The sequence below is a fragment of the Pinus tabuliformis genome, chromosome 2_2 (assembly GCF_031772625.1).
Source record: "Pinus tabuliformis cultivar Carrire ecotype Pingquan chromosome 2_2, CPIR1, whole genome shotgun sequence".
NCBI classification, from domain to species: Eukaryota; Viridiplantae; Streptophyta; class Pinopsida; order Pinales; family Pinaceae; genus Pinus; species Pinus tabuliformis.
Window position 1 is genome coordinate 931197747 of NC_142300.1, and position 17954 is coordinate 931215700.

Genomic DNA, 17954 nt, shown 5'->3' on the forward strand with positions numbered 1-17954 from the left:
CGACAAAATTTGAAATCACAGAGCAATGACCTTGCTCTGATGGAAAAAAGGAGACAGTTTAAAGGGAAGTAGCATCAGCAACCGCAACAGCAACAGCAGAAAGGAGCCAACACATTTCAAAAGAGACTGTTTAAAGGTATGTCTGCTAATAATTTTCCCATCAAGAAATGTTTTTACTGTGGGAAACCTGGACATGAGATTAGAGATTGTTATAAGAGGCAGGCAGATGAAGGAAGAAACAAACAGAGAAAACATAAGAGTTACTTCGTTAATGAAGAGGAGGATCATAGCCACGAACTTCGACTGTTTATAGTCGATTGTGCTCTTTCAGCTTTAAATGGAGATGAGGACGACATATGGTATGTTGACTCGGGCGCATCCTCACATATGACTGGTAAGAAGGATTGGTTTGAATTTCTTGAAGAAACTTCATGTGGGTCGAAAATCTATTTAGGAGATGATAGTGGACATGAGATCAAAGGACATGGTGACATTCCTGTAAAATTACCTAGCGGTGACATTAGACATCTTAAAAATGTATTGTATGTTCTAGGAATTAAGAAAAATTTGGTCTTTGTCTCAATGATTACTGATCAAGACATGCAAGTTCAATTCTTTAAGACTAATTGTGTCATTAAGGATAGCCAGATGGAAACAGTTGCAACAGGAGTGCATGTGGGGAACCTGTACAGACTAGATGTGAAGAGTATGCCACAGCAGGCAATGGTTGCAGCTGGATCGACAGCCGAAAATCTCTGGCATCAGAGATTCGGCCATCTTAATCTGCAAGACCTCATCCTACTTCAGAGAAAAGGTATGGTCGATGGACTCCCTGTTTTCCATAATGTTAAGCTAGATTGTGATGGATGTGCATTAGGGAAAATGCATAGAGAAGAGTTCCCTTTGCATGTTAAAAGAAAGGAAAGAGATATTTTAGAACTGGTGCATACAGACATCTGTGGACCCATGCAAACCAGGTCATTAGGAGGAGCATATTACTTTCTCTTATTTACAGATGATTGCACTAGATTTTCATGGGTATACTTTCTGAGTAAAAAGAGTCAAGCTTTTCAGTATTTTAAAGAGTTTAAATCCATGGTAGAAAACCAGACAAGAAAAAGGATAAAAATTCTCCGCTCAGATCAAGGGGGAGAATACAAGTTGGGAGAGTTCATGGATTTCTGCAAGCATCATGGGATTGTGCAATAGTTTACAGTGCCTCACACTCCACAACAGAATGGAGTGGCAAAACGAAAGAACAGAACCCTTGTGGAGTGCGCAAGGAGCATGCTTCAAGGTAAGGGTCTATCAAATGGTCTTTGGGCAGAAGCTATTAACACTGCTGTATATTTAAAGAATAGGAGTCCTACTAGATGTCTAGGCTTCAAAACCCCTTTTGAAGCATTGTTTGGATTCAAACCAGCAGTGAGTCATTTAAGAATATTTGGGTCAAAAGCTTATGCTCATATACCTAAGGTAGATAGGAAGAAGTTAGATCCTAAAGCCCTGAAATGTATATTTCTTGGATATGGCACTGAGTTCAAGGAATATAAGTTATTTAATCCTGTGACTCACAAGGTTTTTGCAAGCAGAGATGTCATATTTCATGAACAGGTTGAAGAAGGAAAGAATGACTCTAACAGTGATTGGCACATTCCATTGCTATTGGAAGAAAACAGTGAGGAAGATGAAGAGCAGGAGGAGAAACAAGAAGAAGAAGTAACAGACAATGTAATCAATGAAGATGCAAGCCCAAAAAAGGCTGAAATAGATAGAATTGAGGTAATTCCCCTACCAAGGAGATCAGGTAGGAAGACTCAATTATCATCTAAATTGAAAGGCTATGCATTAATGTCAAAGATCTTAAACATTGTAGAACCTGCAAATTATGAGGAAGCTAATAAATCCGATGCATGGAGGGCTGCAATGTATGAGGAAATAGAGTCAATAAACAGAAACCATACTTGGGATTTGGTTGAATTGCCTGAAGGTAAAACCCCCATAGGATGTAAATGGCTGTATAAACCAAAAATAAATGCAGATGGGAGTATAGAGAAACTTAAAGCTAGACTGGTAGCAAAGGGTTACTCACAGAAAGAGGGAATAGATTTCGATGACACCTTTGCTCCTGTAGCCAAATTAAACACCATTAGAATGCTAATTTCCTTAGCAAAAAAACACAAATGGCAGCTACACCAGCTAGATGTTAAGTCTGCATTTCTGAATGGAGACTTGAAGGAAGAAATTTATTTAGTACAGCCTGAAGGTTTTGTGAAAAAGGGGCAGGAACATCTTGTGTGTAAATTGAAAAAGGCACTTTATGGTTTAAAACAGGCACCTAGGTCGTGGTATGAGAAAATTGACTCATTTTTTGTTCAGCATGGCTTTCATAGAAGCTTGAATGATCCAAATCTGTATACCAAGTTTAATAAACAGAGGCAAATTATTTTGATTTCTTTGTATGTAGATGATATGATCATAACAGGGAATGCTAACAATCTGATCAAAGAAATCAAACAACAGATGTCACAAGTGTTTGAGATGAAAGATCTCGGAAACCTTCATTATTGCTTGGGATTGGAGGTGTGGGGAGACTCTGGACAAACTTTTCTTACTCAAGGGAAGTATGCCAGAAGCTTGTTGGAAAGGTTCAGAATGGAGCAGTGCAGATCAGCAGCAACACCATTACAGCAGAACTTAAAGTTAAGCAGTGATGATGGTACTAAACAGGTGGATGCTACCATGTACAGACAGCTAGTTGGCAGTTTGATATATCTGACTACAACCAAACCAGATTTGGCATATTCTGTTAGTGTGTTGAGCCAATTCATGTCAAAACCACTCGAAAGTCACTGGGTCGTAGCAAAAAGTGTGTTGAGGTATCTTAGTGGTACTAGTAATTATAGCATTTTGTACATTGACACTTCTGATGTTATTCTAGCAGGTTTTTTAGATTCCGATTGGGCAGGTAACTTGGATGATCGAAGATCTATCACAGGTTATGCATTCAACATTGGATCCGGGGTCATAGCATGGAGCAGCAAAAAGCAGAGCACTGTAGCTCTATCTTCATGTGAAGCTGAGTACCAAGCATTGTGTGCAGCCACATGTGAAGCTATCTGGTTGAGAAGACTTCTCAACGATGCAAGAGAAGAGCAGAAAGAATCAACTATTATCAAAACCGACAACCAGAGTACCATCAAGCTTGCATACAATCCAGTCTTTCATAAAAATACCAAGCATATCGATACTCAAGTTCATTTTGTTTGAGAGAAACAACAGTCAAAAGAGATATGTGTTGAATATTGTAAAACTTGTGATAACATGGCTGATATTTTTACTAAGCCTCTTGGGCGTGTAAAGTTTGAATTGTTTAGAGGGATGCTAGGAGTTCAGGATAATCCTTTCTCCATTAAGGGGGGGAGTTGAAAATAATTAATATTATTTTGTATTAATGGAGAAATGGTTACACAAGTTGTAACGTATCTCCTTAGTTTAGGATTTGTTCCTAGAGTTTAGGAGTTTGGTTGCAACTTCCTGAGTTCTAGTAATGTACTTAATGATGTAATTGCTCATTTGATGTGAAGTAGAGTGTACGGAGAGATTTCTCTTTGTTTGAGTACAGTCTCCAGGTGCAGTACTCACCTGTGAGCTATAACTCCTTTTTAATTCAAATATGATTTTTATCTCATCAGTTGATAGTTCGAGGCTTAACCAGTACGCACACAAACCATACCCTTCAATACTTTTGTGCATACTTTAAGCTTTCAACATTAAACCCAGATCAACTATTTATGAGGTTCTCTATCTTTCCTCTCGCACCCATAATAGGGAAGACATTTTTTTACTTTTAAAGAAAATATCCAAGATATTTCCTATCATAATAAACATTGTTTAACTCTTTCCTTTTCCTGTTAAAAAAACTCCATTATCTGATTGCTATAACTTAAATGTTTTTTTTTTTTTTTTGTACCAATGTTACTATCTCAACAATTTCCATTCCTTATTAATACACAAAAGTCTTCTGTAAATAATTAAATTCCCTTTCTTCTTATGACACAAATATTTACTTTAACATAATAACAATTCTTTATCATTATAATGTAGAATTCTTCTATAAAGAAACCATAAAAGGAGTTAAACATCACACAAGTACTTATGTGTCCTCTCTAGTCTCCTCGAAAGATTAATGGGGAAGGACAATACCATGAGACTAGAAATCAGATCCACTTTTCTCCCAAGATTTCTCCCCCAAGATTTCTCTCTTTTAGACATTTTAGAAACACAATTTTGATTTATCTTGTTCATGATCCTCAAAACCATACCACTCCAGTCTATAAATCTATAATCAAGGAACTTTTTCCAAAGGTTCCACTCGCTCTATGTCTAGCTCAAAAACTCGTTAGCCTTAGCCTCTCAAAGTCTTGCCAACTTTCACAACTTCTTATGCAAGGTATAAGCCCAAATCTTATTTTCTCTCTATCCTCCAGCCATCATCGGCAGATATTTTCCAAATGACATGGGGTTTTCTTTCTCGAGGATTAAAAATATATTTTTAATTTTTCCTTTATTTATTTTTTTGGTTCACTTAATGTCGTTCCATTATATATGGTTGCTGCTCCAAACAATGATCAATACCGCTCTGAAAATGAGTTAACGTTGCTCAACAAAATATATATTAATGCTCATATTAACACTGCATTGTATCCAATGCTCAATTCTATTGCCATATCAATGAACGCTCTCAAAAGTTGTTTATACAACCCTATGTTTCTCTCTAATGTTGTTTTCAACCCCTACATTTTTCTCCATTATTAATATATAAAATATTGTATATAATATGGTGCTCCAATACATATATAAAATAATGTTGCTCCATATAAAAAATAATGTTACTCCATTAAAAATTGTGCGTATATCATGTTAGGGCACAAAACCCTAATTTATAAAAGTACGAGTAATATCTCCATGATTCCATTTCATAGGCAATCCATGGCTTGAACGTTGCACACCATTGAAAGGTTCCACCACAAAGGAATGAAATTGCATGATAAAAGTTTCAGAATATAAATAACTAGCACCAATATATATGAAGAATGTTGTATTCACATTATATTGCATTGTAATGTGCTTGGAAGAGCGAATTGCATTGTAATGCAACTCAACTCAATTAAACAAATTGCATTGTATTGAGTATATAACTGTATAATGTTGTTGGAACTTAATTCAACCCATTGCAAAAAATTGTACTGCAAATATCATTGTCCTCACCACACTCCAACGCTAACATTAGAATGAAACCACCATTAAGTGAAAGATGCCCATTAACTATTAAATATTATCCATTGGCTAACGCATTATGAAAGCAATATATATGAACACTGCTCTCCAAATGCATAATGCAGCTCCAGTAACATTTAACGTTGCTCCAGTAACATTTAATGTTGCTCCAAAGTGTGTTGTTGTAAGTTTAATGTTGCTAATGGATATTAACTTTGGTTCTGCAAGAATAATAATGTTAACTCTAGTTCATTTTCTTTGTAATGCAATTATATATATGAATATCTTCAACAGGTTTTGGCCAACACATTATAAGTGAAGTTATATACGCTGCTCCAAATAATAACCAACACTGCTCCAACATGTGATTACAATTATATTGTATGTAGTCACAACTTTGATTACAATTTTTTTTTTTTTTTGCTAAGTAAGTTTAATCTATTATATACAAAAAAGAGAACAATTACATCCTTGGAAAACAGAGAGCCATCAAGCTTGTGAGTTAGGTCGTTTGTTCATGACAGATTTAGAAACAGAGAGATTGAACCTTACTTCCCGCGCAGGGGAGACAGAGTGATGCACATATCCGACACTAGACATTCCCTGTGAAGGGTATACAGACACAAGTAGCATCGCCACATCAGACACTAGACAATAGAAACGGTACAGAAAACATGAAGAAAGATTGATAGACAGAACCATAGATAACCTTTCCTCCTTTTCACTGGGCATCTAAAAATGGTGAGAGCTGGAACCTGGATTACTCATCGGGCTTCTCCTCTACGATCCTACACCAACCCATTTCCGGTTCCTGCATGTCCGGCTGAGCATGGGCCTCTGGCATGAAGCTGATGGCGCTGGCTGGCTGGGGCTGCTCCTGATGCATTTCTGAGGTGGGCTTTGGAGAACTGGGATTATGGACTTCCTCATAATGTGGAATTGGAGCGCTGGAATCTCCCTCGTTCTGAGCTTCCTCGATGAAGAGAACAGAGACATGAGCCGTTATTCAAGGGCGCGTGAGAGAGCAATTGAACGAGAAAGTGGCTGAACCAAATGAAGACGAATTGGCAGAGTCTGGAGAATTTGGGTCCAGGTAGTGGCTAGGGGTCAAAATGCGCTCTGTTCCCCGATGATGAGAAGAAATCCCCAAGGAACCCGACTCAGCAGGGGGCCGTGAAGGGGTGCCTCTTCCAGATCCTCTGCGACTCAGCATACGTTGGCGGGGTCTCGGCATCGCGTAATGACAAACTCGAACAGCAGTAAAAAAGTCTCCAACAGTGGAGCTACCTTGACCTGTATTGAAACCATAGGGGCTGTTGCTTGTCTCTGTGAGGGAATTACACCGCCAGAGCATAGTCTCAGGCTCAATTCGAAACCAGCCTCCGACGTCAGACCATCCCCAGACCCATTCTTTCTCACAGCTCTAGATCTTTCCGAACAGAATGAAGCATAGACTCAGATTACTGGCAGTGAGGTCATTTAAAACGCAGGTGCCATTCCCTCGATCCTCACCCGCCATTACTATGGCAATCAAGTTCGCTGCAGGCCGAAATCCTTCTGAGCAGGCGTAAGTGGACAGTGTTTTAATGCCAAGACCGAACAGATGAGCTCCCATGGTGTTAATCACCTTCGCATTAATGTCTTCCCACCTGAAGTTCTGTCCGGCGAGCATGCTGGACAGGTGCCAGCCATGCTCCGCCTTCCTCCGTCCCATCGTGGTTATTGCTCTACAGATCACCCGCATCGGGGGTGTAGCTTCTTCTTGAACCAACTGATTGCATTCCTGTATTTTATCATTGTTTGGAATTATGTTTAATGATCCTGTGAGAAAGGCGTGATTGCTTTCTACCCCCACATTGGCTAGGATGTCGGCGACTTTGTTGCCATCCCTCTTAACGTGACTGAAGATTATTGCTCTGTTGTTAAGAAGCTCAAGTTCTATAGCTTCTAATCTGGCCTCCAGTCTCCAACTCGTTGCTATCTTGCTTGCATGAGAGCCATTGAGGAGTTGTTTGACCATATTGATAAGGAGCAGAGAGTCTCCCTCTACCTCCAGAGGATAGTAGTTGTGTGTTCTTGCTAAGAGGAGACCTTGCCATAAGCCTTCCATTTCCGCCGAGTTGTTGGTGTCCCAACCAATATTTCCAAAGTAAATCCGTTGAGACTTTCCTGCATGATTCCTGAATATTCCACCATAGCCTGCCTTCCCAGGGTTGCCCTTTGAGGCACCATCAAAATTGAGCTTGAATGTGTGCTCTGGAGGAGCTGTCCAAGAATCTTTGTGTGAATTGAAGGTTCTAGGGGCATTGTTAAGAGAAACATTAGGGAGTTGCATATTCCAATTTTCCCAAATGGCTCTCTCATTGTCGAGTGAGGGAAGGTCCTCCTTTGTCCAGGTATGTATCAGCAATGTTTCTTTGAGGTTTGTGCAGAATCTGCTCCATATATTCTCTAAAGAAGAGCTTTGATCTTTAAATATACGTTTGTTCCTTTCTTTCCAAATTCCCCAAACTAGCAAACCTGGAATTATTTTCCACATATGGTTAAGAATTCCACTCTTGAATGGTTTCTTTTGCCATAGACGCAGAGTATTTATGATGTCCTCTGCCACTCTACATCTTTTCTGACATCTGAAGCTTACCTTCTCCCATAACTGATTGGCTATAGCGCAGGAGTCAAACAAATGCTGAAGGGTTTCCTCCTGGGCTCTACAATTGACACACATCGAGGGACCATGATAATTCCTTTTCCTTAGCCTATCCCATGTTAGGATTTATTGATGTCCCACCAGCCAAAGAAAAAGAGATACTTTCGGCCAGATGCCAGAATCCCAAATTTTTCCCCAGAGGAGATCGAGGGGAGACGGATTGGAGTTGATTAATTTGTAAGCTTCGGAAGTTGTGAAGGTTCCTTTTGGCCTATATCCCCATCTTAGAATGTCTTTGTCTGCTGAATGTCGTATGCGTCGATTTTGGAGCTCCCTTTCCAGACTCTCCCTGAAGGGGCGATCCGTATTCCTTATTATCCTATCACTTTGAATCCATTGCCTGTATCCTTGCTCATTCTCCTGGGTCCAGTGTTGTCTAACTGTTTGCTGCTATTGCTCCTCCCTAATGTAAGATGGAAGAGGGTGGAGAGTGCTACTGAGCTTTGGCATTTGGTTCCAGGTGTTAGTCCAGAAGCGTGCTGTTTCGCCATTTCTTACTTCCCAAAAGCTGTGGTGTTGTATCAACATGTAATGTTGCTTGGCCGCATTCCATATGAGGGAGCCTTTTGCATTGGGAATAAGTCTTATAAGCTCCTTTTGTGGTCTGTGATTTGCGTATTTGGCTGTCCAGATTGAGGCCCAAGGTTTATCAGTGTTGGAGAGCCACTGCCACCAGAGTTTGGCACACATTATTGCATTACTTTGATTGGGATCTCGCAATCCAATGCCTCCCTTTTCTTTTGGCATACAAACAGTTGTCCAGTTTACCAGGGCCCATTTACGATTGGTAGCTGTGCTCCCCCATAGGAAGTTGCGTTGAAGATCCTTTATTCTTTTTATAACCCATTTGGGTGCTGCAAGAATTGAAAACAGATAGAGCGGCATAGCCTGAAGCACAGCCTTTATGAGCACCACCCGGCTAGCAATGTTAAGAGTTCGATGCGTCCACAGATTTAGACGCGAATCCAGCTTCTCAATTAAGGTGCGCCAGGTGGAATGTTTGATGGCTGAGTCTATGAGGGGGGCTCCAAGATATTTTGAGGGGAGAGAGTCAATGGGGAACCCAAAATGCGAGCTATTACCCGCTGCACCACAGGAGCTGTGTGAAAGAAGTAGATATGAGATTTGGCATTGTTAACATTGGTGCCCGAGGCTTCAGTGAAGTCATTGAGAAGAGATTTGAAGAGGGAGGCTTCCTGAACCGAAGGGTATCCAAATAGCATATTATCATCAACAAATTGCTGATGGGTTATGGCTGGGGTACCATGGATGGAAAGGCCTTTGAGCTGATGGGAGGCAAGAGCAGATTTAATATGCCTTCCTAGTCCTTCGGCCATTAAAACAAAGAGGAATGGGGAAAGAGGATCGCCTTGCTGAATTCCTCTGGAGGGACTGAAGGGTTTTGAGGGATGCCATTTACAAGTATGGAGAAGGAGGAAGATATGAGACTCATAATCCACCGCACCCACATGGGTGAGAAACCATAAGCATTTAACATTTTTTTCATATAAGTCCAACTTAGTTTATCAAATGCTTTTGAGAGATCGAGCTTCAGTAGCATACCTGCCTGTTTGTGATGCTTGAGGGTATGGATAACTTCATGCGTGAGGATGATTCCATCGAGGATCTGCCGCCCTTCTACATAGCCGGACTGTTCCGATGATATTAATAGAGGCAGAAGAGGTTTTAGCCTGTTTGCAACGACTTTGGATATAACTTTATAAATAACGTTGCATAGTGCTATTGGGCGGAATTTGTTCGGTGTGTTAGATATCTCCTCCTTTTGGATGAGCGCGATGAAGGTTGCATTGAGGGCAGGTAAGAGCCAGTGCAGTGCTCTGGATTCCTCCACAACTTGCCAAACCTCATCTTTTAACATCTCCCAGAACTTGTGATAGAAGGTGGTTGAAAAACCATCAGGTCCCGGGGCTTTGCCCTCTTTGAGCTGGTGCATGGCTATGTCCACCTCCTGAGGTAGAATGGGGCGAAGGAGGAGCTCATTATGTTGCTCAGTGATAATTTTTGGAATCTTTCGAATGATTTTTTCGATGGCTGGATTTCTGTTTGCCTTAGGCTCACTGAGCACCTGTTGGAAATGTTGAAGAAATTCCTCCTCAATTTCTTCATGCTTTTCCACTCTTGTCCCTTCCTGATTCTGAATGAAGGAAATGTTGTTGTGCATTCGTCTTTGGACAGTAGTTCTATGGAAGAATTTAGTGTTCCTTTCCCCCTCTTTTAACCATCTTATCCTGGATTTTTGCCTCCATAGAATTTCCTCCTGCTTTCTCCTCTCCTCCAATTGAGTATTTATGTGTTGCTCCTGTTCTAAGGTCCAGTTGGTGTGTCCCTTGTCTATGATTTGTTGTTGAAGATCTGCCATTTCCTTGTTTAGAATTTGTTGTTCCTTGAAGATGTTTCCAAATGTCTCTTGGTTCCATTTCTTAATTTGGATTTTTAGATATTTGAGTTTCTGTTGAAATTGGAACATTTTAGATCCTTCCGGTGGGCAGAAGTTACTCCACGCTGTTTTGACGAAGTCCTTGAAAGCAGGATGTGTGAGCCAACACTCTTCGAAGCGAAAGGGTCGCTTGATAGTGTTGCCTGGCCTTTGCCATTGGAGAGATATGGGCCAATGGTCAGATCCTGAGTAAGGGAGAATGGCGGTTGCTATATCCCCGCCTAGATGAACCGAATTATCGGAGATGAGGAATCTATCTAGCTTTGAGGTGATTTGATACTTTCCAGCTCTGCGATTGCTCCACGTATGTATGCCGTTGCAGAATTGCAAGTCGATGAGTGAGTTGTTTTGTATAAAGTTTTTGAAGTAGACATTTTCCTGATCCAGCCTGATTCGCCCACCCTGTTTTTCCTCCAGCTTGGTGATCATATTGAAATCCCCTCTGATGATCCAAAGAGGATGCGTTCTACTTAAGCTAAGTGCTTCTATTGTATTGAGTAAAGCTATTTTGTTTCCAGCTTCCTGTGGGAAGTAGACATTAGTAAGGTTGTCGTGAATATTAGTACCTATGATGTGGAAGGTAGCCTGTATTATATTGTGGGAGGCATGAAAGTCCTGGAGAGCGATCATCTGTGGGTTCCATACTATAGCTAATCCTCCTGATGCTCCTTCTGCGTCTACTGCTACTGATTGGCATCCTGGCCAAGCTCTGGAGAGGATGCTTCCTAGCGTATTGCTATTGCATTTAGTTTCTTGAAGAAAACACATTTGCGGTTTCTCCATCTTTATCATGTTTTTTAGAGTTCTGAGTTTCCCTGGGCTATTGAGCCCCCTTAAATTCCATGATGTGAGTTTCATGATTCACTATTGATGAAGGGTTTGTAGTACTTCGTCAATTTTGCATACCTGCCTGAATCCACCAAGATCTTTCCTACTTCAATTGTTCGCTGGAGATCTGTTCTTCTTCCTCTCTTTTTGAAATCTCTTGGGGGGAGGCTTCCATCCCAGGTACTGCTTGGTTGGATGCCTAGTTGCTTCTGCTGATATACCTTCGATAGAACTATTTCCAGCTTGTTGAGTTGCAATTCTGGGATTTGATCATAGCTTTTCTTTTTGCATGCTTGCTCGAGCTCTAGTAAGTCCAGCCCTTCCATGTCGAAATTTTCAGGATCTTCGTCCATGATTTCCAGTTGAATTTTCTCTCCAGTTGTTTCTGCGAGGGAAATGAGATGGTTCAAGGTTCCATCTACTTCCATTTCAATCTCTTTTCCTGTACTGTCATTTTGGTTATCCATGAGGGGGGCCTTTTTGTCCTTTGGGTTACTAGAAACTGGGGTAGAGCTGGAAGGATTGTTGATGTCGGGGGTGGATAGCAGTGTCGCATTTGGCTTTGAGCTTGAGGGTTGTTATTCTGAGGTATGAGCCAGAATCTGAAAACTATTACTCGTGGGAGGAGTGGAAGCAGAGTTTTGATGTAGTTTCTTCCTAGGTGCAGGCTTTTTGTGAGCTCGTTTTCGGTTATAAACTTTGGTAAAGCCTTCTTGGGCTGACTTATCAGAGGGGTCAGAGGGGCTGGATGTAGGGGCTATGACATTTAGCGGACAATCCCTAAAAAGATGCCCATGAGCATGGCACTTGCGACATCTAAACGGAACATGTTCATAATCTAGAGGTTGGATCCATTCATAGTCGTCATGAGATAAACTTACCGTATCAGGTAGCACCTTGTCTAGTCGCATGAAGACGCAGATGCGGGCGTATGAAGTGTATCTTCGTAGCTTTGTTTCTTCTGCTGCTTTTATGTATTCCCCCAGTCCGCTTCCAATTTTCTTGAGTATTCCTTCATTCCAATATTCTTCGGGAAGTGAGTACATTCTGATCCAGACAGGGGCCCAGGTGAGGTCTTCCTTGTCCGGATTGAATCTTGCTATCCATTCTCTCAGGTACAAGCCTGCTGAGTTAAAGAAGTATGGGCCTTGGGTTAGGATTCTGAACTTGTCTTCTAAGCAAAAAAAGATAACAGTAAAAAAACCCTTCGGTCCCAGCTGCAGAGTGATGTCGCCTTTGGGTTTCCATTTTGCCAAGATCCAATCGTGCAAAGCTTTTTCGGTTGGCCACATTCCTATGAACTTTCCTATGAGTGCATGTTCTGTCATGTACTTTATTCTCTCATTGATTATCTGACTGGGCAGTTCTATCCTGGGTCTTTCCTCTGCTATCGACTTGCAGGTTTTTGAAGTAACCTTGATTTGTTCCTCTAGCTTGTCTTTTCCTTCTGGGTTTGCATCCTTCTTGTCAGTCGGTATTGCTTTATCTTTCAACTTGTTCTGTTGCAATGACATCTCGGTATTCCTGTCTGCGCAGATCGACCCAAATATTAGGGATCCCGTGTGCTCTGGCGACGCATTTTTTGACTGAGGGGAGGGCTTCGAGGCCCCCCCTGTGGAGGTTCCATGTGCGTCGTCTTTATTCCTGAGGCTCGTTGTCAGGCGCTGGACGTCAGACCCTCTCAGGCTGCAGAGCCGTCCTTGTGTGCTATGGCGCTGGTTGTCTGTCGGAAACCCTAGTTGCAGAGCCACGCGACCTCTCTTCGTTCTTGGGAGTCTTTGATTACAAATTTTGCTTGCTAGCTAGAAAATAAAAACTCTCTTGATTTTTATTATTGGCTCGATAGTAAAAACTCATTTGACTTTTATTGTTGGCTTGATAATAAAAAACCATTGGATACAATTTTTTTATTCCTAGTTGGACAATAAATGTAACTAAAAAAATGTATTTCCAAGCAATAAATGTGTATTACCAATCCAACAATGTATTAATGTTCCAATAGCATTAATGCTCTAATTGTATTTGTAATATGTAATATATCAAACCATTATTTTTTTGGATCTTCAAGGTACTCATTCAAAATATAGGGTTGTCTTATTCTTTCTTGTGCCAATAGATTTGTACAGTTGCTTTAGAGACAAGCCAGTAAGATTAATATTGAATGATGATGAACAATATAACACTAAGAGTATTACAACACATAAAAGAGGATATAACCCCAATTAATGAGGGTACTAGCAATATTCATTGCCTATGTCACTATCATTTGCTTTTCTATCGCTTGCTATCTGTGCTCTTATCAATTTTGCATAGTAAAAATTGTACTTATGTTCTTTGCATTACTTTTTACCTTAGCCTTTGTCTGTCACTATCACCTTATGTTCTTTGCATTACTTTCTACCTTAGCCTTTTTTTTGTCATTGTCACCTCAGTTCTTTGGGTTCCATACTTGCTAATCCTTTTGTAGATTATATATGCACATTCTTCTGGTAATTTACTTCTCTTTAGGCCAAAGAATTTTTTTCTTTTCTCTTTGTGTCCAGATGCATGTGGATGATTTGTTCTCAGACTTTTGTTTTAGTATTAGAATCTTGCACCAAAATATCTGTGTCAAGGTCATTCAAAGTCTATTGGTCTCTGTTTGTGTAGATTCAAATTTGATATTTTGCCATCTTTTCAAAAAAATTCTCTTGTGGTCAATTCATACAAAGTGGATCTCGATCAATTCTTTATTTTTAGGGGTTAGCCTTATTTTCATTTGCATAGGTTATGGTATCCTATTATGCTAGTTGTTCTTTGCACTTCCTTTGCAATTGAAGTGTCTTTTGATAATTCTATTGCAATGTTAGTAACTGATAGATCATGAAACTTCCCACAAACCTTTGGATGTCACATTATCTAATTTTGAGCTCATTGGGTCTACAACTATGCACAGAAACCAATTGAATGGAGAAATTTAGTCTAATTTCAATCTTAGGAGCTTCCCTCATCTTTTGAATCATCCACATCATGTGAATTAGTTATTGTGACTAAATGCTTTGTATTTTTTTTATTGTGTTTTCTTTGTTTTCAATTATATTATTTTTATATGGCATTTTTCAACTCCATAAAAAGTAGTGAAAAAAATATTTTTTCTCTTTACTTTCAATTACCTTATCTCTATATAAAGTGGTTGTAAATTAACGTGGAAATCTAAGTATTTTATTTATGATGTACATTGATTTTTTTGTTATTACAATTTTTTGTTAATTGGTTATTGAAAGTATTGTTTTATTATTTTTAAATATAACATTATGATATAGAGTGTTTCTTATTTAAAATGGATATTGTAATAGTTTCTTTTATTGATACCATATTTTTATCTTAATAACATATTTTTATTTAAATATTACATGTTCACTAAACCTAGAATGAATATTTTATTTATGGATAACAATATTTGTTTTTTGCTTTTAAAATAAACATTATTTTACTATTTTTAAATCTATGGTCTTGTAATGCACCTCTCAACTACAAATGTTCCTAAAAAAAAAATTATATAATAAGAATTCTGTCATATATATCTCATATAATAAGAATATTCCCTTATACAATATTTCATTTTTATAAAAAAAATTGTTATTGATATTTAAAATGTTACATATCAACTCCATATTAAGAAAAAAAAATAGCAAACCTAATCTATTAATGGAATAAAAAAATTCTCTATAGATAAATTCGATATTAAACATTTTTTTATTATTAATATATCTTAAATGTTATATATCAACTTGATACTAATAATGGATTAAACTACATGTATTTCTTACAATAAAAAATGAATATATAATGATGGCCCAGCCCTGGTGACGTGGTCTCAGCCACGTGACTCACTTCAGTCCCACGTGGTCACACTTGGTGCGGGTAAATATCTGTCCTAATACCGAGGCGCATTTACGTTCTCATCTTCCGGTTAACAGGTTTGATCACCGGTCCTCTCCGTGGCTTTCCGCCTTTGTAAAACCCTTAAGGTTTAGTCTCGGCTCATTTGCACTCGTTCTCCCTTCTGTTCCAGCTCCGCGTGGTTATAGCGCTGCCCTCTGTGCGTTAACACAACCTATCTCTCACTCTGTCACTGGTTGTGGCTCTGTTCGAAATGCAAATCCTTTGCTGTAGCTGCTGTCTTCGTCGACCTGGTTTGGAAGTTTGTGGTAAGGGTTTGTATTTTTATGGCTTTGGCGAAACAATCCTTTGGTTTCCGGTTTCTGAGCTCTGGTCCTGTGCAGGTATTCGCAGCCACAAAGCTATCTTCCCTCCGAACGCAACCAAGCTGCAAGGTAACCTCTGGTTCTATGTTTTATCGTCCTCTGCCACCTGTTATCGATGCTTACAGGGTTTTTGTGCCTTTCAGCTTATGGTTTCGTTTTGTGGCTCGACAGCCTTCGTCGACCCTTGGGTAAGTTCACGGTTCTCTTACTCTTGCATCTTACAATATTTACTCGGCTTCTTCTGACATTTATTCTGGTTATAGAAATGTCTTAACTCATTCAGTGGTCCTGTGCAGGTGGGTTGGGAGCTCTGCTCGCGAGGGTTTCAAATGTGCAGTCCTCGGCTTCCTCCAATCTCTGGTACCCTTGTGACCGGGTAGGGTCTACTCTTATTCCAGCGTTTCTTAGATTATGCAGTATGTACTTGCTGTAGGGTTCTGTTGGTTAGGTTTTGTAGAATGGTCGTGCCCTTTGCTGGCATTCACATCTTCAGGGTTTCGTTCCTCTGTGTCATTGTATGACCTCCATGCGTCTATACCTTAGACTTATGCTGTTACGGCGGTGCTGCTTTTGTTATGTGACTCTGTTGTTATTTATTGGACTGTGGTTTACGAAGACTTATGAAATACTGTATAAATGAAAGCAACGGTTCTGGAATTGTTACCTTTGTTAATAGTCACTGTGTTGATTTGTAAATGACCGTGTGACTCTTTGTGTTGGCTTATGGGCTCTGTTCGGTTTGGCCGTAACTTGACTTGATACGAAGTCTGTCTTTACTTTATCCTCGCAACGTTGTATGCATATGCTGCTTGGCCGCTTTACGCTTCTTGCTGTGTGATAGACCCGGCAATGTACTTATGGTTTCGGCCTGAGGCCTGTAATTGCTTCAATATTTCTAGTTACAGCATATGAATATCGTTCTATCTTAATTTGTTTCAAAATAACAAATGTTTGTAACTCTCAGTTGTATAACACAGAAAAGTAATGAACAGTAATTTATATTCAGGAAAAGAAATCAATGCTTCAATTACAGAGGGTGTCTTTCTATATTGCTTGAATACTGTCTTGCTATATTTTTTTCTTACTTCTTCTGAGGTGAACCAAAAAAAAGATCCCTCTTACATCGTGTTTTTTTTCATTTTGAGCTACACTGAATCTAACTGTTTAGAAACTGAATTCTTTAACTGTTACCTGTTTCTTTAAACAATAAATTAACTAAAACAGTTGTTGGTTACCTAGCTAACTACCAGTAACTTAACTTGTGCTGTAATTAAATAAAAGAAAAGAAATGAATAATGATTAACTAAAAACAACAACCAATTTTTCCTTTTGGTGACCTGTCCAATCACCCTTGAAGTCGTGTCCTGTTTCTGCACGAACCAGTCATTGAGTCTCTGTCTCCTCGGAGCTGGATGCTCCTGCATCAGGCTCCCGGGGTGGCAAAAAGTCATGGCTCCGTTCCATGAGCTCGTCAACAGAGTAGCCCGCTTTAGTTATCTGCGCTGCGTCGAGCCAAGAACTGTCCTCTATTGGACGGTTCCGCCACTTGACCAAATATCGCAGATACTCCTTCCTGCGTGTGCGTCTAGCTACCTGTGTGTCCAGTATTCCTTCGATCTCAAGGGGTGGTGCCTTTGGTAGTTGTCTCGTCCAAGAACCTTCCTCATAGCTGTCTTTCTGTGGTGTTGTAGTTGCTGTATCATCTTCTGAATTGGCTACATAGGGAAACAGATCTGCTACGTTGAAAATGGGAGAAATTCCAATTTCGGGTGGCAACTGTATTTCGTAAGCGTTCGCAGAAAATTTGCGGATGATTTTGCAAGGGCCGATCTTTTTAAATTTTAGCTTGTTATACTCCCGCTTCGGAAACCTCTCCTTACGTAGATACGCAAGGACTTCATCCCCAACGTTAAACTGAACTTCCCGACGCTTTGTGTCAGCTCGCTGCTTGTATTTCAGACTGCTGTCCTGTAACTTCAGCTTGACCTGTTCGTGTAAATTGCTCATTGCTTGAGCGAACTCTTCCCCATCAGCACTCCGCTTCTCAAGTTTCCCCAAATCCCGTAACTCATGCACTCCTCGCGGATGCATACCGTACAAAATCTGGAACGGACTGTAACCGGTGCTGCGGTTAGGTGAATCGTTGTACGCGAACTCGGCTTGAGCAAGTACACGGTCCCACGTCCGGGAATTTCCTCCTGTCAAACTGCGAAGTAAGTTCCCTAGGCTTCTGTTTACGACTTCCGTCTGACCATCAGTCTGCGGATGATAAGCAGAGCTGAACTGCAGTTGTGTATTTAACTTTTTCCACAGAGTTCTCCAAAAGTGACCAGTAAACTTTACATCCCGATCAGATATGATGGATTTCGGGAGTCCATGTAACCGAACGACTTCAGTAAAGAATAGGTGTGCAATGTAGGTAGCGTCGCTGGTT

At 40.1% G+C, this 17954-nt stretch overlaps 1 protein-coding gene across 1 annotated transcript; it reads right to left on the bottom strand.

The window, feature by feature from the left end:
- Window positions 1–11851: 11851 nt before the first annotated feature.
- Window positions 11852–12787, bottom strand: LOC149196187 (uncharacterized). Its single transcript, XM_089408212.1, has one exon. The coding sequence runs from the start codon at window positions 12785–12787 to the stop codon at window positions 11852–11854; it is 936 nt and encodes a 311-aa protein (XP_089264338.1).
- Window positions 12788–17954: the final 5167 nt, after the last annotated feature.

Excerpts from the sequence above, each read along its gene's own strand:
- LOC149196187 (XM_089408212.1), bottom strand. The coding sequence starts at position 12,787 with ATGTCATTGCAACAGAACAAGTTGAAAGATAAAGCAATACCGACTGAC.